The 19959-nt window shown below is 52.6% G+C and overlaps 4 protein-coding genes across 6 annotated transcripts in view; 3 read left to right on the top strand and 1 right to left on the bottom strand.

The window, feature by feature from the left end:
• The first annotated feature begins 6 nt into the window (after positions 1-6).
• Positions 7-3995, top strand: GLOD4 (glyoxalase domain containing 4). Its single transcript, XM_064677969.1, has 9 exons — positions 7-154; positions 554-603; positions 1235-1355; positions 1805-1949; positions 2154-2290; positions 2599-2685; positions 2851-2964; positions 3052-3138; positions 3654-3995. Exons 1-9 carry the CDS (start codon positions 65-67, stop codon positions 3717-3719), a joined length of 897 nt encoding a protein of 298 aa, XP_064534039.1. The 5' UTR covers positions 7-64; the 3' UTR covers positions 3720-3995.
• Positions 3996-5443: 1448 nt separating this feature from the next.
• GEMIN4 (gem nuclear organelle associated protein 4) lies at positions 5444-9744 on the top strand. Of its 2 annotated transcripts, XR_010435636.1 has the most exons (3): positions 5448-5534; positions 5627-8883; positions 9629-9744. XR_010435636.1 is itself a non-coding variant. In XM_064677964.1 (2 exons), exons 1-2 carry the CDS (start codon positions 5525-5527, stop codon positions 8824-8826), a joined length of 3210 nt encoding a protein of 1069 aa, XP_064534034.1. In that variant the 5' UTR covers positions 5444-5524; the 3' UTR covers positions 8827-8920. The 2 variants fall into 2 exon arrangements, 1 of the variants encoding a protein (XP_064534034.1); XM_064677964.1 differs by lacking the exon at positions 9629-9744 and having other exon boundaries at positions 5444-5534; positions 5627-8920.
• A 1323-nt stretch (positions 9745-11067) lies between these two features.
• Positions 11068-15404, bottom strand: TLCD3A (TLC domain containing 3A). Its single transcript, XM_064677970.1, has 5 exons — positions 15155-15404; positions 14426-14509; positions 12139-12352; positions 11929-12024; positions 11068-11472 (listed from the first exon to the last, which is right to left on the bottom strand). The coding sequence occupies exons 1-5, from the start codon at positions 15274-15276 to the stop codon at positions 11203-11205; spliced, it is 786 nt and encodes a 261-aa protein (XP_064534040.1). The 5' UTR covers positions 15277-15404; the 3' UTR covers positions 11068-11202.
• A 239-nt stretch (positions 15405-15643) lies between these two features.
• The window catches only part of VPS53 (VPS53 subunit of GARP complex), a 64322-nt gene continuing 60006 nt past the window's right edge, over positions 15644-19959 (top strand). The window contains exons 1-4 of one of the 2 annotated variants that reach the window (XM_064677966.1): positions 15644-15777; positions 18027-18107; positions 19042-19091; positions 19879-19945. In XM_064677966.1, the coding sequence (XP_064534036.1) occupies positions 15694-15777; positions 18027-18107; positions 19042-19091; positions 19879-19945 (282 nt within the window). In that variant the 5' untranslated portion in view covers positions 15644-15693. The remainder of the gene's footprint in view (positions 15778-18026; positions 18108-19041; positions 19092-19878; positions 19946-19959) is intronic. The other variant, XM_064677965.1, reaches the window with a different exon arrangement.

The following is a 19959-nucleotide window of genomic DNA, read 5'->3' on the forward strand; positions in this document are numbered from 1 at the left end:
GCGTGACGTCACCGCCGGGGAGGGGACGGACGGACGGACAGGCGGAGTGACGTCACGGCCCGCCATGGCCGCCCGCAGAGCGCTGCACTTCGTCTTCAAAGTGGGCGACCGGCCCCGCACCGCGCGGTTCTACCGGGAGCTGCTGGGCATGAGCGTGAGCGGCGAGGGAGGGAGGGAGGGAAGGGGGTGTCACCGGCCCCGGGGGTGCGGGAGAGCGGCGCGTTCCGAGCCCTCCGGGGACGCGGCACCGGCAGAGCGGGGGTGCGGGGCCGTGCTGCCGGACCCAGGCCGTGCTACTGGGGCAGTGTCGGGCCCGATGAGGGTTCCTGGGGGAAAAGGGGAAGGGCAAGGGAAAGAGGGACAGGGAAGGGGAAAGGGGGACAGGCAATAGAAAAGGGGGATGGGGAAGGGGCAAGGGGGATCTGGAAGGAAGAAGGGGGGGACAGGGAAGAGGAAAGGGGCATGGGAAAGCGGGAAAGAGAATAGGAAAGGGGAAAGGGAGATGGGGTCCACGTCGTCCCCATGCTGACCCCTTTCTCTCCTGATTCTGAAGGTGCTGAGGCACGAGGAGTTCGAGGAGGGCTGCAAGGCCACCTGCAACGGGTGAGTGCCCTGGGTCCTTTGTTTTCATAAAACACCTGCCAGCCATGTACTGCTATAGTAAAATAAGGGTTTGCTTGATTTATTGTGCTGTTTTGGGTTTTTTTGGGTTTTTTTTTTAATTACTTCCTTTGGAACCAACAGACCCCCTTTTTGTGTAGATATAATGCTAACATTGAACAGAAATATTGCTGAATTACACCCGCAGACTGATACTCAACTTTATTAAATCATTTCTAAACTTACCAAGAACTAACTACATTTAATTTTTTTCATGGGCACGGGGCTAACTAAGGTTAAATTAAAAGTCCCTCCTGGTAACCACAAAGGCTTTTGTAAAGACAGAAGAATGGAAGAAAGAAGAAATAAGAACATGTTTCTTTCTGAAAGGAAAGAAATCTTCCAACCTGGTGCCCTTTCCTACTTAGCAATAAGGAAGTGCTGATGTAATTTCAGTTAACGAGTAGCCTGTTCTCTTAAATTGTGAGCTGTTAATGAGGTAGAATTGCTTTTGCCCAAGGTCCAACCTGCCATTTTTTTACTCTAGAAATGCAATTCTTCCTTGAAACACCAATATTTGCATTTCACGTTGGTTACTTTTAATGCTCCTAACAATTAAATACGGATATTCCAGCCCTTATGATGGAAAATGGAGCAAAACGATGGTGGGCTACGGGCCAGAGGACAATCACTTTGTTGCAGAACTGACTTACAATTATGGCATTGGAGAATATCGCCTGGGCAATGACTTTCTGGTAAGTATCACTCCTAGCAGCAAAATCTTCTGAAGCTAAGTTTATTTACTTTAAAGAGTAGGAGTCTGTTTGTCATATAGGTTGTACCAGCTGCTTTTTTTATGCTGTTTGGTCCCTTAAACATTTTATTCTTGCTTTTGTGGCTGTCTCCAAGTTGGAAGAGCAGAAACTAGAGCAGATTTGTGCTCACTTATGGTCCAGGAAACACTTCCTTGAGCTCTGCCTCTGCTGTGTGTGTAGGACAGCTGGTGTTTTCTCCCATATCCAACTTGGAATGGTTAGCTAAGAGGGATCTTGCTCTAGGAAGACAGAATTATTTATTATTACCTGTTTTTTTGTGATTTACCTACTGACAGCAGATGGAGATCTTGTGTTTCATCTATGAAAACACATGATGTCTTTGCATCCCCCCCTATGAATTTTGTGTATCTCTGCTGTGTCCTCACCAGGGCATCACACTGGTGTCCAGCCAGGCTGTGAGCAATGCCAAGAAGATGGGGTGGCCCCTCAAAGAAGTCACAACTGGTGTCTTTGAAACTGAAGCTCCAGGAGGATACAAGTTCTACTTGGAGGACAAGGAGAAGCTCAAGCAAGGTGAAACGTTTACCCTCACTCTAACTGGTGTTCAAGAGAGATTTACCACTGGGATATCAGAAAGGGCTGAGTGTTTGCCTTGATGGCATTTTATGAAACAGAGCAGGGTTTTATTATTTCTTTGTTACTTCTCACGAGTGTAAAACTGTGCCTTTAAAACCATGATACGTTTGTAACTGATTCCCAATTGTTGCAATTCTCAAGATCCCGTGCTGAAGGTAACCCTGGGTGTCTCAAATCTGCAGAAGTCTATTAACTACTGGTCTGGTTTGCTTGGGATGAAAATATACGAGAAGGATGAGGAGAAGCAAAGGGCTTTGCTGGGCTACGCGGATAACCAGGTCAGTCCTTGGAAAACTCATCCTAGAAACTTCTTCTTTCATGAGAACAGAATCTTAAAAGCAAAAAACCTCTTAATTAAGGCAACTGTGTGCTTAATTCTGAGCATTTTAATTGAAGCTTGTGTATACACTCAACTGCATTTTTATAAAAAAGGAAAAGCTGTGGTTTGCTCTGGTAATTCTGGCCGGTTGGGAACTGTGTGAATGGGGGATTTTGAAATCATCCACATCCTGGAGAAAAAGCTGGAGTGAATGCAGCATGGAGAACAGTGTCCCTACAAGCCAGGCTTGCTTTCTCCCTGTTTCAGTGTAAGCTGGAGCTGAAGGCTGTTGGAGGAGCAGTGGATCACGGGACAGCATTTGGACGGATCGCCTTCTCCTGTGCCAAGGAAGAGGTAACAGTCACACTTCCCTTTCCTCTCTCCTTACCCAGAGCTGGGGAAGTCAACTTCTTGTGGTAACAAAATATCTCATGTGTAAACAAAATAATATCGAGCAGATAGTTTATCTTTTCTTGCAGTGGTAATACAAGTTTGGGGTTTGTTGGTTTTCTGTTTAAGTTGCCAACCATTGAAGCACTGATGAAAAAGGAGAATCAGAAAATTTTGACACCCCTGGTGAGCTTGGACACGCCTGGCAAAGCCACAGTGCAAGTGATTATTTTGGCTGATCCTGTGAGTAATGTTGGAAATAAGGATGAAATTGGGTTTAAATTTCTCTCCGCCTTTTATCTAACTGACCTGCCCTTAATCTTGGTTTAGGACGGCCATGAAATCTGTTTTGTGGGAGATGAAGCCTTTAGAGACCTGTCCAAGATGGACCCTAACGGTGACAAGCTGTTGGATGATGTAAGTAATTCTGCCTGCATATTCATTTTCTTCCTGTTTATAGATACCAGTAGAATCTTAGTTTTCATGCCATGTCGAGTTTTAACAAGAAGCAAATTGCCCAGGCTTGATAAGGAAAATAAATCAGTTTTTAAAGCTCACTTAGTGCCCTGTGTGGAGTTTTCCAGCCTCACTCTCTGGGCAGCTGGGTGATCGTGTTTTTTGCTGGACACACCAACAACACTTTGATGTAAGTTACTGCAGAAAGTGATTTTTGAGGTGCAGTAGCATCAGTGCAGCTGGACAGCCCCTGGAGGCAGAGGGACGTTCCCTGGGATGGAATGTGAGCTCTGTGGGAAGGCTGTGTCCAAACTGTCCTGGTTTGATCATGTGCTAACCAATCATTATTTGTTTGCTGTGCCAGAGAGCATTGGTTTTCAGTGTCTGTTCTCCTTACTAGTAGCTAAAAAAAATAATTTATCCATCAAAATAGCTTTCCCACTGCTCTGACCACATTCACACTTGTCTTTGTGCAGGCCATGGCTGCAGACAACAGTGACAAGTGGTTTGCTGCACGTAACATGAAGAAGGTTTCAGCTTAGCTGGAGGAAAGGACTGGGCTGCTCCTTTGTGCCTTGGATTTCATCCAGGAAAATGCCAGTCCTGTGGAATGTGTTGCACTGCCCTCCCAATCTGAGGGTGTTGGTTGATCGGTTGGTTTGATTTAAGCTGATGTCTGTGACTGCTGCTCTCTCCTTTCAAGCAAATGGCATGTTCTCCTTCTGAAAAATCGGGCTGTGCGTTGAGGAGCAGGCTGAGCACGTGGCTTCAAGTCCAGGGATTATCAGTTAAGAAAACCTCACATTTCAGTGTTGTTGTTGAAAAAGAGATTGATAGATACGTTATAATATCTAATTTTCTAATGAATTTGCTTTAGCTGTCCTGGAATTGCAGCTCAGAGAAGAGATTTTCTGTGGCTGTGGGTACTGCAGATCCCCTGCTCCAGTGGCAAAATGTGGGGCCGTGTGTGGAGAACTGAAGCAGCTCAGCTGTCAGAATGTTTATTGGGAACAAAGAAATGATCTTGCCAAATCCTGTGAATATTCTAGTCCTTATTTTCATTCCAGGGTGCTTCCCCAGCTTTTGAGGTGAAATGTTCACTTGAGAAGCCCATGGTGTGTTTCTTGCTGGGATCATGTTATTGATGTGGTGGTTTCCACCCCTTCCCAAGGAGCCTTCCACATTCCAGGAGGCAGCTGAGGCTGTGCTTTGGGGTGTGTAGCTGTGCTGTCTGCTGAGGTGCTGGGAGGCAGCTTGAAATAAGTGAATTATGGTTTTGCAATTAGCTTTTGGTGAGGAACTGCCTTTGGAAGCAACACTTCAGGGTTTATTCGAGCTTTTTTGTTTAGTGATGAATTTTCAATTCTGCATCGATCAAATTAAATGTCACATGTGAGCTGTGCCCTGAAATGAAAAAAAAAATGGTTGGGGAGGATGGTTTGGGTGCCCACCTGCTGTACCAGTACACCAGGGGTTTCCCTCACTGTTGATTGCATATCTGAGAGCAATAATTAATTACTTAATTGATTGTCAATAAACTTATTAAAAGTGAAATATAAATACAACACACTATAATGTGGGGTTTACGTAATTACATTCTCTATTACATATATAATATAGCACTTTATAATATAGAAGTACAATATAATAATAGAAATACAATGCATTATAATATCTGGCATACATAATTACTTCATGTATTATATATATTATATAACCTAACACCTTATAATAATAGAAATGCATTATAATATCTGGCATACATAGTTACTTCATGTATTATATATATTATATAACCTAACACCTTATAATAATAGAAATGCATTATAATATCTGGCATACATAGTTACTTCATGTATTATATATATTATATAACCTAACACCTTATAATAATAGAAATGCATTATAATATCTGGCATACATAGTTACTTCATATATTATATATGAAGCAACAGAACACATTATAATATAGAAACATGATATAATATCTGGCATTCATAATTACATATTATATTGCATATAATACGTAATATAGAAATACAATATAATAATATAAATAAAATATATTGTAATATCTAGTATACATAATTACTTAATATATTGTCTATAATATATAATATAACAATTATAATATAGAAATGCAATATAATAATAGAAATACAATGTATTATAATATCCGGTATACATAACTACATATATACTATAGAAATACAATATAATAATATGAATATATATAAAAAAAATTAATTAATTAACCCCACCCCCCGCCGGGCCTCCAGGGGGCGCTGCGGGCGGGGTCGTGACGTCATATGGGAATGCCCGCGTGACGTCACAGCGCGCCGCCGCCATGGAGCCGGGTGAGTGCGGGAGCGGGAGCGGGAGCGGGAGCGGGAGGGACGGGGGGACCGGGGGGCACCGGGCCGGGCGGCGCTGACGGTGTGTCCCGCAGGGCCCTGGGCCGTGGGCGAGCACACGGCGATCCTGCACGGCGGGTTCCTGCTGGCCGCCCGCCTCATCCAGCCGCGGGCGCTGCGGGAGCTGCGCAAGGCCGACTGGCCCCTGGCGGGGGTGCCCATCACCGACGCGCTGCGGGAGATCGGCGAGCGCTGCCCCTCGCCGCGGGAGCACGGCCGCTGGAAGCGGGAGGCGGTGGCCATCGTCTGGGCCAAGGTGCTGCTGCCCGCGCCCCCGGCCGCCTCGCTGGAGTGGGGATGGAGGGACGACGGCTTCTTCTCGGTGGGCGCGATGATCCCCGACGTGAACCACACCGCCCTCTTCGAGCTGGTCAAGGCGCTTGGCGTGCCCCGGGTGTTCGTGGAGCTGCTGCTGGCGCTGCCCCCGGCGGTGTGCCGGGAGCAGCTGGAGCACATGGTGGCGTATGTCACCAGCGAGACGTCCCCATCCGACATCAGGCTGTTCTTGGACGTGTGGTGGGAGCTGATGAAGCACAAGGAAGGGCAGGAGGACGCGACAGTCTCTGCGTTCAGTGCTCTCATGTGCCAGCACGGGGGTGAGTCCTCTCTGGACGATGGTCTGCAGCCCCCAAAGAGGTTCAAGGGTGACCCTGTGAACATCCCCCCAGCTGCCCCCAGGCTGTTCATGGTCCTGTTGGAGGGGTTGAAGCAGATCCACGGGAACATCACCCAGCACCGCATGCAGTGCTACGCCCTGGCCAACCTGGCCGAGCTGCTCTCCGTGTTCACTGAGCTGGAGCCAGCAGGCAGCTCCCTCCCCACCACAGAGTACCTGCACAAGGTCAGTGCCACGGTCAGCCTCTGGACCAGCGACCCTGACAGCCAGTTCCACCACAGCGGGCTGGGAGAGAAGGTGAGGGAAGCAGAGAGAACCATGAGCCTCCTGTCTGTGACCAAACTCTCCCGTGAGGAGCTCTTTGTTGGCTTGGAGTTCCTCTGCAGCTTGTTGCGTGCCTGGGGAGAGGAGCTGCAGGATGCTCTGATCAGCTCCGAGCAGCTCTGCTATGAGAGCTACCGGCTCCTGGACACTCTGACCACCCTTGGGAAGAACCTGGTTTGCTTCTCGGAGACCAGAGACGTGGGTGAGGATGAGACACGTGTAGTGTTAGAGCTGACACAGGTCACCAAGGACTTTCTCAAGGAGAGCAGTGCCAACCCAAAGAGCAAGGATTTGGCCACCACCAGCCTTGTGTCTTCAGTTGCCATGGCAATCATTGCTCAAAAGCTGGACCGGCATGCAGACATGTGCTCTATTTTTGCATCTGAAAAGACCTGGGCCTTTTCAAGGGCCTGGGTTGACTGCCTTGTGCAAAATAAAGCTCTCTTCCAGAAACCAGAGCTAGTTTTGAAATTGCTGGAGACACTGGTGAGCTTTGCTACGGCCTGTCAAGACAAGGAGGCCCGAGAGCTGCAGGTGCAAGTGATCAAAGCCATCATGGACTGTTACACTGAGCTTTCATTAACTGACAAAAACAAGGTGATCTCGGGTGTCCTGACGTCCTGGGGTGGACCAGGTCTGTCCCTGAACTTGCAGGTTGTCAGGGAAGGGTTCCAGGAGGATCTGAATGTGACTTTCAACCAGATCACAAAGAGTGTGTCCGATGAAGGCCTGACCAGGGCTGTGGCTTCTGTGGCCAGGCTCACGCTGCTGTACCCCGAGGCTACGGTGAAGCAGGTTTGTCATCTTGCTGTGGTGAACCTAGGAGCACACCAGTTCCTCACACAAATCCTCTGCTCCTTCCCAGCACTGAGGTTCCTGGAGACCCAAAAGGATCCAGGCAGGCCACACAACCTGGTGGTGAGGTGTCTGGAGGAGGCCATATGGGGGAAGCTTTCCACTGTGAGGGAAGAGGAGCAGTTCCTTCAGTTCCTGACCTTTCTCATGCAGCCAGGCTCAGCCACCCCACTTGTGTCACCTGCAGAGGTGACCAAAGCTTTTGTCCTTCCCTATTTGAAGTCAGACTCTCCTCAGATTGAGCTGAGCCTGCAGGTCCTAAGTAGGGCTTTGGGAATACAGCCCTGTTCAGAAGAGCACTGGATCAAATCCTGTCACCCATTCCCACTTCTACTGAGCCTCTGCAAGCTACTAGATGGTTACACCAGGTACTGGCATCAGCCTACGGAGCAGCTCTTCCCTTCACTGGAGACCAAAGACCTGATTCTGAATATCCTCTGCCAGCTCTGCGAGGTGGTGGGACCAGAATCTGCCCCCTCCCCGGAGCTGTGGGTCCAGTCCCTGGCCTGGCTCCACAGGAAGGTGGCATCCCTGGACTGGACCGTCGGGCTCAGACTGAAGAAGCTTTATGGAGACCACTTCAAGAACGAGGTCCCGGCGACACTGTTCGAGATCTGCACCCTCCCTGAGGACGAGTGGACATCCCAGTCTTTGCCAGCCTACGGACCGGGCAGCGGGCTCCTGGCGTGGATGGAGTGCTGCTGCGTGTCCCCAGCGCTCAGGGACACAATGCTGGCGCTCCTCACCGTCAATGTGGACAACCCTGAAGAAGTGAACCTCTTCAGCAAAGGGTTCCTGGTGGCCCTCATTCAGGTGCTCCCCTGGTGCAGCCACAGCGAGTGGAAGAGGCTCATGCACGTGGTAGAAAACCTGCTGCAGAGGCAGGTCCTGCACGTGCCGTACACGCTGGAGTACGTGCAGTACATGCCCCTGCTCAACCTCCGCCCGTTTGCCTGCTACCTCCAGCTCTCCGTGCTCTTCCTGAGGGGCTTCCAGCTCCTCTGCAGCTCCAGCTGCTCCACCTGGCTGCCCCCAGAGGCCTGGCTCCACGTGGTGCAGCTGTACTGCGGCAGCCTGACGGACCTGCTGACCTCCGTCAAGGGCACGGCGGGACCCCCCTCGCAGCCCGCCGGGGACGGGACCTCCCCGCAGGAGGTGTCCTTCGTCTGCATCCAGATGTTCTGCCACCTGCTGCATGTGGCTGCCATGCTGCCAGGCGAGGGCTGCGGGGAGCCCCTGGTGGTGGTGGCACTGGAGATCCTGTCGCAGTACGAGGCGTTCAGCAACGCAGACACGTCCCCCAGCAACACCCTGCGGAGGGCCAACGAGAGGCACTTCCTGGAGGCCATCACGGACAACGTGGGGGACAGGGAGCTGCGCTGCACCCTCCTGCAGAAGCTCAGCAAGCTGGGGGCACACCTGGTCGGGGAGCCGGATTGAGGAGCTGGAGAGGGTGACAGAGGAGAGCACTGACAAGGGACCCCTTACCTGGACGGTGTAAGATCTGTAATAAACCCTATTTTTCACTTTTGTATTTATTTCCTCCCTGCTGTGTTTTCTCCCACCCTGCCTAAGCGGTGGAGGGGCTGTGTAAAGATAGGTATGAGGAACCACTTCAATTTTCCATGGGAATAACTGTGGACACAAGCTGGCAGTTCTGTGGCTCCAGCCTTGCCTCCTGGCAGTCTGGATTTACAGAGAGCCGGGCAGCCTCCAGCATCAGGGAAATTGTTTCCTTCCAGCTCCTTTGCCACCAGCCCTCTCCTAGTCCTGGGAGGATTGCTGGGTTTGCCAAGTGCTGCCAGAGGCTGGGAAGCAAGTTGGAGGCTGGGAAGCGAGTTGAGTGAGTTCAGGACAGGCAGGAACCTTTAGAAATACACGTGGTTTGCTCCTGCCCGGAGGTGGGGGTGCAGCAGTAACACTGTGTGTAACACCCCCACCCAGAAACAAATGGCACGTGAGAGAGCCAGCCAGTGGTGTGACTCAGAAAGGAAATCTTTATTGGTCTCCAGATAGTAAATAGGGTAGTGTTAGTGCAAACTGAGGTGCCTCATTGGCTGGGGGTTTTTTTTTGTCCTTACATAAGGCACGTTATTCGCAATGAAAACAGTGAGATACAAACATCTGTAACGAGTTGCAAGCAGTTTATAACATCAGCTGGTCTCGGTGGTTACTGTAACAGCGGCACTTCTGCAACAAGTTGGAAGAGGCCCTTTTTCCTTTTTTTTTTTACTCTATCCAGAACAGCCGCCGTGACTGGGACGAGATACAACACCCAGAAGATCCAGATCTTCCAGAGCTTGGCTGCTGGTTTCAGACAGAATGAAAGGCACAGCGTGGTCACCGGTCTCCCAGGTGTGGGCCCGTGCCAGGACCATGGCAGGGCTGGGCTGGTGCAGTTCCCTGCCCTGGGGCGGGCACGGGAGGCTGTGGGGAGGAGGCGGCTGCCCTGGCTTGTGCTGGTGGCTGCAGGGAAGGTACAGAGCTGCACTGAACTGCTGTGGTCTGATTGCACACACCCACAGGGCTTGTGAACCCTGTGGTGCAGGGCAGCCCAAACCCATTTTGCTGTGACTGAGGTGGGAATGGGCTGAACTGGTGAAGGAAAACCAGCTCAGCATCCTGCTCTGGGGTTGCTGGTTCCTTCTGCGCTGCCCCACTTCCGTCCCTGGCAGCCTTGTGGGGGAGTAGGATGGGGCTGGAGGGATGGGCCATACAACCGGAGCTTGGGCTGTACCACAGCTGCTGCCGGGGCGTGGTGGTGCCAGCTGGAGAGCAGAGCAAGGCAGGGTGTGCCAGATGGTCTTAAATACCTGCTGAGGGGATATGTGGGGCAGATAAAAGCAGCTGTGGTTAGGGGAGGGGGTGAAAATTGCATCCCTTGCCAACAAAGGGCTCTGCATAGTGTCCTGTGTGTTGGTGAGACGAGGACTTGGCAGGTTCCCATCCCCATCCTGCCCTTCAGCCGTGGGCACCCTGCCCTGCCAGTGTTGTTTGTGAGACAGTGCAACCGTTGCCCTGTCCTGGTGTGAGCTTCTTCCCTCCAGCCCTGCTGGGAACACTGGAGTCCCCAGCCTCAGGACTGTCAGACAGACATCAGACAGTTGTAATGAAAAGCACCTTCGGGTTAAGTGGAGCTTTAAATGAGCTTGAGCCCAGCAGCAGCAGCAGGAGGTGCACGTGGAAGGTCAGAGGCTGAACAGGGCTGTAGTGTAGAGGTGAAGTCAGTAAAGGTCAGGAGCGGCTCTGCAGAACTGTGCTGCAGCTCCAGGCCTGGCTCTGCTCTCGGCTGGAGGCTGAGCTGGAGCTGGAAGAGTGAGCTGGGGCTGTGGCAGGTCTGGCACACAGCTCCCCATCCCCATCCGTTCTGCTGTAAGGGCTGGATGCTGCAGGATCCCCTCCTCTGTCTGCAGGCTCCTCCACACCACCATGCCGGTGTCTGGTGTCAGCCCTGGAACATGCAGCGGGGGGGTTGTAACAAACCCCTCTCGTGTAACCGTTAGTTCCGTGCCACGGCGTTGAACCCCAGAATGGAATGTTGTGCTTACGATCCAGCTCCCACCCCGGGCTCCCACGGGCGGGTCGACACAAGGCGCTGGAGCGGTGTGGGAGGAAAGCCTTCCTAGCCCAGGCTAGCACTGCCTGGCACAGCGGTGGAGATGTGAGGCTGCTTCCAGCTGGGACAGCCCGGTGCTATCCCTGCTCCCGCTCTGGTCCCTGCAGTGATGGCGGGAGAGCCAGGGGGGGCTGACCCTGTTCAGCCCCCGGGGGGGCCGACCCCGTTGTAGCCCCCGGCTGGGCTGGCAGGGCCGGCCGTTATCTGCTCCGGTCGGCGGGCGGGCGGCCGTAGAGACGGGCGGCTTTGCGGCAGATGAGCCTGAACCAGTAGATCTGGGGGGCGATGAGGGAGGCGTTGGCGATGTTGCAGTGCAGCGGGATGCGGAAAGGCACCATGTACACGGGCATCCCCACCTGCCACCCGTAGGCTGCATACATGAAGGGGAAGAGGAGGATGCGGCAGAGGAAGAAGGTCACCAGGATGAGGATCCCGTTCACCTTGTGCAGGAGCGTGTCCTGCATTTTGAGCTGGGGAAGGAAGGAGGCCAGCATGGGGTGAGCAGCGTTTCTCCTTGGGCACTGACTGTGCTGGGGGCAGGGAGGTGAGCATTCGGGAGGTCTGGAGGAGCGGGAGCAGGAGAGTAGGGTGGGAAAGGATGGAGGAGGGTAGGGGGAAGGGAGATGGGGGCAGAGGGCTGGGGTGGGAGTGAACATGGTGCAGGGGAGGGACAGGCAGGAGAGGGCAGCACCAGGCCGTGGCACAGCCCCCAGTTCTGGGATGCCGTGGGGCGTGCTGCTCACTGGGGGAAAGGAATGGGATGCAGAGGGAGGAAGGCAGCACTGCAAGGGAGATTGGGGTTACAGCTGTGGGGCTGCCTCCCTCTGAGACCTCTGGCCCAGCTGCTGCATGAACAGAGGCTGATGGAGCCTGGGTACAAACTGCTGTGGAGTTCCCAGACCCGAGCCCTGTCCCTCCTCACCTACCTGCATGAGGATTTTGCCCAGGGATACGAAAGGCGTGCTCAGCTCTGCTGTGAAGATGCAGCCCACAAAGAAGTCCCCCAGCTCTCCCCTGAAGTGCTGTAAAAGAAAGGCAGCAGTGAGCACAGGGCCCTCCAGGGAGGTGACTGGGAGCCAACACCCAACATCTCCAGGGGGTCACGGGCTCCTGCAGCAGCCGTGCCCAGCCCTTACCTGGGTGATGGGGGTGAGCACGATGAGGATGAAGAGGTGGTGGGTCACCATCAGCCGCTCCTGCAGGAGGAAGCTCCACACGCTGGCCAGCGAGTGCTTCTTCTCTGCGATTCCCTTTTCCAGGCTCTTGTGCCAGTGGCAGAGGTACATGACATAGATGTCATAAGTCATGTAGGGAACGAGGACCCAGATGTACTCCACGGCCAGCCAGTGCCTAGGGGAGGAGCAGCACACAGAGGCATTGCAAGGGCTCGGAGCACCTCACGATGCTCTGGAAGGAGGAGAAGAGAGTCTTTAGGTCTGAAATGGCAGCAGCGGGTTTTGAAGCTGATGGCAAACTGAAAGGGGGGAAATTTTAACTCCATTTGGCTCAGCAGGTACAGACTGTCCCAGGGAAAAGGTACCTGGTACGTGTAGAGGACGACTTGGCGCTGGCCCTGCTTCCCCCTGGGTTGTGCCAGGCACCAAGCTCAGCCTGGATAAACACAAACACGGCGCTAATGAGGAGCCTGATTAGCCCCACAGCCAAGTAGCTGCTGCATGGGCCAGGGGCACAGCACCCCTCAGGATCCAGCACCAAACTGATGCCTTTCCAGCAGGTGATCTTCCCTAAGCCTTGAGACCGCCAGAGCTGGTGCCTGGTGGGGGAGGAAGGGGAAATTCTGATCCTGGCTCCCTCCTGCCTGCCAAGCCACGTCAGCTGGCTGCCTAACCCAGGGAGGATTTGGAAAGCTCCTGGAGAACTCAGAGTTAACTGGCTATGCCTGCTCTGGAGTTCGGAGAGTGAGGCGCAAAATATCCAATATAAGCAATAAACCCCCAAGAGGCGTTTGTCAGTTGGGAAATAATTGCAGGCAGCTGCCTGTTCCCAAAGCATGTCGGAATCCCGGTTGCACAATCTGGGCAGCAGCAAGCCCTGCTCTGCAGGGACTCCAGCCTCCTTAAAAAGTCCTGAGTGAAATCACACTGATAAAAAAAAAAAACCAAAACCACCCCACACTGTTGCTTAAAGAAACGTAGCTTGGGGCTCAAATAAAACTGTTTTTGCTCTCCTGCCATTCCAAGGAAAATTCTGTTGCACGTGTTCCTGCTCCAGATAGAAAGATGTCAGTGATGTAAAGCGGGGAGGGCAAGCGATTGTGTTTGCAAAACTTGCCCAGGGCTTTGGAGGGCAATTACAGCTCAGGCAATATAATGATTGTCTGCCTCTGTAAATAAACTGGCAGTTTTACTGCAACCTTTGTGATGGTTCCTGGCGCGCTGTCTCGCTGTCATTCTCCGAGGCCTTCCCTGCTGAGCACTGGGCTCTATTTCCTCCAGATTCAAAGAAAATCTAGGTCTCTGCCCACAAAGTGTTCGCACAGAGCCACTGGCCTTGAGAACACCCGGGCAAGCAGACAGCTCTGGGGGGAAGGAGGGCTGCTGGTAGCGCCTTCTGTCTCTGTGGCTCTGGGCTTCATCATCTGCCTTATCTATCCAGCAGAAATTTTATTTTAGAGCAAAAAGGTAACTCATAGACTGCCTGGGTTAAGCAGGGCTGAGCAACCTGGATAGATCTCACTATCTAGAGCAAGGCAGGACATGTCTGTGCATTAAAAAAAAGTCTGCAATGACCGAAGGGGCAGCCCTTCCTAAAAATCAGTGTGTGACAATCAAATTCCAGCTCAGCATAATTATATTCTTCCCTCCTACGATCTTCTCTGCTAGTCTGGATAATAGCTCTGTTTTTAAGTCTTCTGACCCAGATTACACTATCACTCTCCTCCTGAGAGCCACTTATTGGCAGTTTATCTCGGAGCATTCAGGACAAGGCAACGGGATTTTCTTTCAGAGCAAACTCCATTCTGATTTTCTCATTTCTGGACTCCTTCAGAATCCCTTTGGCACGGAGAAGACGCTGCACCTCTAAAATCAGTTCTCGCTACGTCTGCTTGACTCGGTAGTGATTTCAGCTTCCAGCAAGGAGACTCCCTACTCCTTTAGAACTGATGATGTCTATATTTTTTGCTCACACACAGCCTGTGTTACAGCCCATCCTGTGGAGGAGACTCTGTGCTGGCAGAGCAGCCCCGTGTCTGAGCGCTCGGAACAAGCTGGTGCCGTGGAGGGGGGGTGTACAGCCAGCACATTGCCCAACCCTTCACACAAAGTGGAGGAAAGGGGAGCATGAAACTGGTTTTCCTCTCCCCTTTGTACGTGCAAGCCTTTGGCATAAAACATTCCAGCCCTGGAGCTGGCCGGGCACATCCTCTGCGTGTTCCCCGAGGGACAGTGGGCGCTGGGTTACCTGTCGTACACCACGTTCTTGCAGCTGAGGATAACCGTGATCCCCGACACTGTGGCCATCGTGGCTTGGACCGTTGACACCAGCCTGAAACCGAGAGAGAAGAAACAGGTCACTCCAAACGTGACCCCAGAAGGGCTGAGGCACAGGGCTGGCACCAGGAGAGCTGGGAGCACTTAGACACCCACTCCATGCACACCCCAGGAGTGTGACACACCACAGCGAGGGGTGGCCGTGCCAGCGCTGCCTGCCGGGGACAGGCTTCTTGCCAGAACAGAGAGGGGGTTCTTGCCACGTCTCATCCCTTCCACCCCCCTGGGTCAGTGGAGCTGACCCGTTCCCCGTGGGCAGAAGGAGCGATGCACTGGAGCATCCGACAACGGGTAGCACAGCGCGGGGGGTACGGCCGGGCAGGGCTGCCCGTGCTCGGGGAATGCCCACCCTCGGGGGCTGCCTATGCTCGGGGAAAGCCCGTCCTCGTGGAATGCCCACCTTCAGGGGCTGCCCACCCTCGCGGGGCTGCTCCGGCCACCGGCCCCTGCTCCCCTCGCGGGATCTGGGCTCGGGACAGCCGGGGTCCGGCCCCCAGAGCGTCGCGGGCTTGGGCATCCCCGGATGCAGGCTCTCGGTGCTCCTGGCCCGCCCGGATCGCTCCCGGTCCCGCTCCCGGTGGGTACCGGCGGCGTTGTCCCGCCGCGGTGCGGTGTCCCCTCCCGCCGCTGCCACCCGTACCTGCCGCTGAGCAGGATGCGGTCCTTGAGGCTCCATCCTGGAGCGGCCCAACGCAGCAACCGGATGCAGAGGACGAAGAGCCCCGGGAAGAAGGCGGAGGCGAGGGCCAGCGTCCGCCACATGGGGACGAGCGCGCTGGCTCCCGCCGCCGCTTGTCAACAGCCGGGCGGGCGGCGGGAGGGCCCGGGGCGGCTCGGCTCAGTTCGGCTCGGCTCAGCTCCGCTTGGATCGAATCGGCTCAGCTCAGCTCAGCTTGGATCGGATCGGCTCAGCTCGGCTGAGCTTGAATTGAATCGGATCGGCTCAGCTCAGCTCAGCTCCGCTCGGCTCGGCTCGGCCCCTCTCAGCCCAGCCAGGCTCGGCTCAGCTGGGCTCGGTCCGGTCCAGCCCCGCCGCCGCCGCCGGGACTCGCCCCGCTCCGCCGGGCGGGAGGCCCCGCCCCCGCACACACAAGCCCCGCCCCTCAGCGAGACCACGCCCATATAGGCACCGCCCCCCCCACAGGTCCCGCCCCTCAGCGCGGCGGAAGCGGCGCCGCCATGGAGGAGGACGAGCCGGAGCTGGAGGCCGGGCTGGAGGCGGCGCTGGAACTGGCGCCCGCCGTGCAGGCCGCCATCGAGCAGGTGCGCCGGGACGGGTCCCCCCGTGAGGGGGCAGCTGTGGAGCGCGGCCTGGGGCCGCTCGGTGAGGGCCTGGGGCCGGGCGAGTCCCCGCCGCGCTCTCCGGGCCTTCCCCGCTGCTGGGCCCGGGGAGCCCCGGGCAGAGCCCCGTCAGCCCCGGTTGGGCTCGGACCCCCGGGTCCGAGGTGCTCGGGCCTGTGCTGAGCGTGTCCCCCCCACTGCCCATCGCTGACGGGCGGCTCTGCGGCAGCGCAGGGCTCTGTCGCTGGTTGCAGGCGCGTTCCGTGGTGTGTGAAGCACCTCAGTGCACTCGGATGCCTGTGGCTCAGTGGAGGTCAGGGTAATCTGAATGGCTTGGTTTGATTTGTGGCTGATACACAGGAGGGTGTTTGGGCACTGGAACAGGCTCCTCAGGCAGTGGTCACGGCCCTGGCAGAGCTCAAGGTGTGTTTGGACAACGCTGGTGGGATTGTTGGGGCTGGGCTGGGATCGTTGGAGTGTCCTGTGCAGGGCCAGGAGTTGGGCTAGATGATGCTTAGGATATTCTGTGATTCTGTGTTCAGCCCAAGTCCTCCAGGCTTCCCTGAAACCCTTTGTGGCACTTGAAGCCTTTCAAAATCCCATGAGAACCCAGGGTGAAACCATGTCTCTTGTCCTCTGTGAGCCTGCACTGCCTGCAGCCAACCCTTCCATCCTAAAAGCTCTTTGCTGTAGCAGAAGTCTGTGGGCAGCAGCAGCAGCAGCTGTCTCACAAAGTATCACAAAGATAAGTTTTTTCATTGTTTTGAATGTTGAGGCTTGTGGCTCACTTCTGATGGCTCTCCCTTGAAGAATTAGGGCAGACCCTGGGAGCTGGCAGAGCATCCCAAGTGAGCACCAGGAGGGGGGGAAGGCAGTAGAGCTGTAGGCAGATATTCACATCCTGAGCAAGGGGAGATGTTGAGGATGACACCACCTCCTGCCTTCCATCACTTCCTCACTGGCACTTCTCAACCCAATAACATTGTTGTTCCTTTGAGTGTTCCCTAATCAGCTTTGGGCAAAGCCTGCCCAGTTGTGGTTCAGTGAGCAGAGCTGGCTCAGCTGACCTGCCTGAAGCAGGGTGGGGAGCACAGGCAGGCGGGTGCTCCACCAAACCTGGTGTAGTATTTCTGATTAATGGGTTGTGACAAAATCCTGGGAGTGACAACTCCTTCAGCTGCTCCAGCTGCCTGCAGCACTGATCTCTATCTGCAGTTTGAGTGGAGCTCCTTACCAACCTTTATCTTCCATCTCACCTATTGTTTCATCTGCTCTTAATACTTGTGGGGGTTTGGGATTTGTGGAGTGTATCTGACAAGGCTGGGTGTGATGCTGCAGCTGTGCTCTTACCATCTTCCTCACTCAGCACAGCCTCATCCTCATGCATGTTTAACTGCTGCCTGCTTCTCCTTGGCCACAGGAGTGACTGGGAAAGCTGCCCAAGAGGGCTGGTTCAGGGACCCATTCCACTAGACCGGGTTGCTCCATGCCCAATCTAGCCTGGCCTTGAACACTTCCAGGGATGGGGCATCCACAACTTTAGTGTGGTAGGAGGGAAGGGAAAGCACCACATTTTAGTCTGTGGGGACAGAAAGCAAAGCCCGGCAGCCACATTTGTATCATTTGAGTTTCTTCTGAGGAGAGATGGGATCTGTTTGCACCACAGCTGCTCTTTTCCCATGAGTAGGAACAATCATTCAGCAGATTCTTATTCTCCCCCTCTTCTGTGAAATGTGGCAAACCCAAGTCTCCAGAGAACTTGTACAACCACTTCTTAATTCTTCACGTTTCCTATTACAAGGCTGTGAAAAGCAAATCATCTGTCTGTCACCACGGGGCCTTGCAAAGCCCAGGCCAAGAGAAGGGCAGAGCCTCAGTGCTGGAGTTTGTTCCCAGACAACAGCAAAAGCTTCAGGATGGTTTGGGATACATGATTAATGGCTGGTGTGTCCTGGGAATTCCTTGATGGATTGTGCCAGGGCTGTGTGTGGAAGCATGTGTGTAAGTTATCTGTGTTTATCCAGGCTGATAACCACAGGAATTTTGGTAGGTCGGAGACCTGCAGAGCACGTGGCTGCTCTACTCCTGGGCAGAGGCCTGGCCACTTGTTAGAACAATGTGAGATACAATCAGAAGTGGGTGCTGAAGTAATTAGAAGTGGTAGATAGTGTGTAGAGTTACAGAAATTATCAGTGGTTGTTGATTCTGTTTGTTTTCCTCCCTCTCTTCAGGTGTTTCCCAGCCAAGATCCACTGGACAGAGCAGATTTCAATGCTGTGGAGTATATTAATGCTCTCTTTCCCACTGAGCAAGTAAGTAGTGCTCCAAGTACAGCCCTCTCAGACTCTACTTTCATACTTTTTACTATCAGGTTTTACTTTCACCCTTTACTCTTGGGGTAACCTGATAGTAGATGACTAAAGGTGTGTTTAAACCTGTACCTAAACCTTTTCTTTTAAAGAGTAACACAGCTAATAAGGCTATAACAACAATTGCTTCTTAAATTTGCATCTCACAAGGTTTGCTGTCGTTATGTAGTTCTCTTTCCACCCAGAGTGCTTGCTGCAGTAAGGGTCCTGCTTTGATCTTAGAAGTAAATTAGTTTCTGTGTAGATGTTTCTCCTGCAGTAAATGTCATAATTCACTGTGTGTTAATCATTGCTGAGTTCTCAGGGGTTTCAGCCAAATCAGGCAGGTGTTGCCTTTTGCAGGAGAGTCATTCATGTTTGAACCATTGTTTCTTTTGAGATTTAAAGAATGAGGTTGCTGTGGGCTCATATCTGCACTTTGTCTTCCCCACATCAGCCCCGGGGGAAGTTCTGGACTAACATATTGCAAAAAAGAGATGTTTCTGCAGCTAAAGATTGTGTTAGGGGTGTGTGGCTCTACAAGAGGGTCTCTGCCCAGGAAAGGCAAAGGCTCTGTCCCCATCCCCACTGCCCACTGGAGGTCACTGTCACACGGCTTTTGGGAGCAGTTCTGCTGACAAAGGACAAGGCAGAGCTCAGGGATAGGGGCAGGCAGGAGCCTTGGCCTGGCCTGTCTTTTGCTGCTCTTTGTGATGTAGCAGAGAAGCAGCTGAGTTGTTGTGTGTCTCAGTTCCTCCACCTGTAAAACAAAGCCATTGCTCTCCTCTTTGTCAGGAGCCACAAGGGGTACAGTGTTCAGGATCACAGCTGACATATATCTTTGTGAAACATCTGCCATTTCACTTCTCTCTGATTTTTTTTTTTCTTCATATTCTAGTCTTTGGCAAACATCGATGAAGTTGTGAACAAAATCAGATTGAAAATAAGGTAATTATTTCTCTGTTTCATTTATTTCTGGTTGTCACTGAAACTTCATAAATGCAGCCTTTGCACTGTAGCTGATAGGAATTAATTTGCTTGAAAGGCATGAGTAGGCTCAACCTCAAGGCTAATAGTGGTACCTTTATTATAATTCTTTATATTTCACCTTTATTGTACAATACATGCCCTTCATGTTATTTTAGCTGATGAGTTGCAAAGTGCAGCTTTGAAAAAAAAAAAAGATGAATCAAAAAGTACCAAATCTTTCCAGATTTTAGAACAGTTTGAAGACTGAGAGAACAAACTGCCCAGAAGACTCAACTGCCATGAATTTATGTTTCGTGATGCTAAAATATCAATTGTAAAACTCATGTATTTTTTAATTGGCAGTATTGGTCCTATAAGTACAAAATAGATATAAGAGGGCAGGAAATGCTTAGATTTCCTGTGCAGTCTGACATTACCAACCTGCAGTGTTTTAAACAGCACTTTAATATGTGGAAAGCTGAAATGCAAACAGACAAGGCAGAGCTGACAATATTGCTTAAAGGAGGAGAACTGCAAGAAACCCTGATTGAATTAAGAAATTGATTTTTATTTTTGCAACAGGAGTTTTTAAATGATATAAGATAATGATGTCCAACAGAGAGAGGAGGGGGCAAAAAGTGAGTTTATCATTGGTAGCATTGGCTTTTTTTATTTAAAATTGGTTCTGTAGCTGTCAGGGTTCCCACAGTTGTTTGGGTCAGGCACAGAGAGACTGAGTTTGGCATTCTTGGGTTCTTTTTTCCAGGAGGTTGGATGACAACATTCGAACTGTGGTGAGAGGACAGACCAACGTGGGACAGGATGGCAGGCAGGTACGTGCATCTCA

The sequence above is a fragment of the Pseudopipra pipra genome, chromosome 21, assembly GCF_036250125.1.
Source record: "Pseudopipra pipra isolate bDixPip1 chromosome 21, bDixPip1.hap1, whole genome shotgun sequence".
Taxonomy (NCBI): Eukaryota; Metazoa; Chordata; class Aves; order Passeriformes; family Pipridae; genus Pseudopipra; species Pseudopipra pipra.

Coding starts and splice junctions, on each gene's coding strand:
- GLOD4 (XM_064677969.1), top strand. CDS start 65: ATGGCCGCCCGCAGAGCGCTGCACTTCGTCTTCAAAGTGGGCGACCGG. Junction 604..1,234: donor TGCAAGGCCACCTGCAACGG/GTGAGTGCCCTG, acceptor CGGATATTCCAG/CCCTTATGATGGAAAATGGA. Junction 2,291..2,598: donor TGGGCTACGCGGATAACCAG/GTCAGTCCTTGG, acceptor TCCCTGTTTCAG/TGTAAGCTGGAGCTGAAGGC.
- TLCD3A (XM_064677970.1), bottom strand. CDS start 15,276: ATGTGGCGGACGCTGGCCCTCGCCTCCGCCTTCTTCCCGGGGCTCTTC. Junction 12,353..14,425: donor AAGAACGTGGTGTACGACAG/GTAACCCAGCGC, acceptor CTCCTCCCCTAG/GCACTGGCTGGCCGTGGAGT. Junction 11,473..11,928: donor TGGGCAAAATCCTCATGCAG/GTAGGTGAGGAG, acceptor TTCCTTCCCCAG/CTCAAAATGCAGGACACGCT.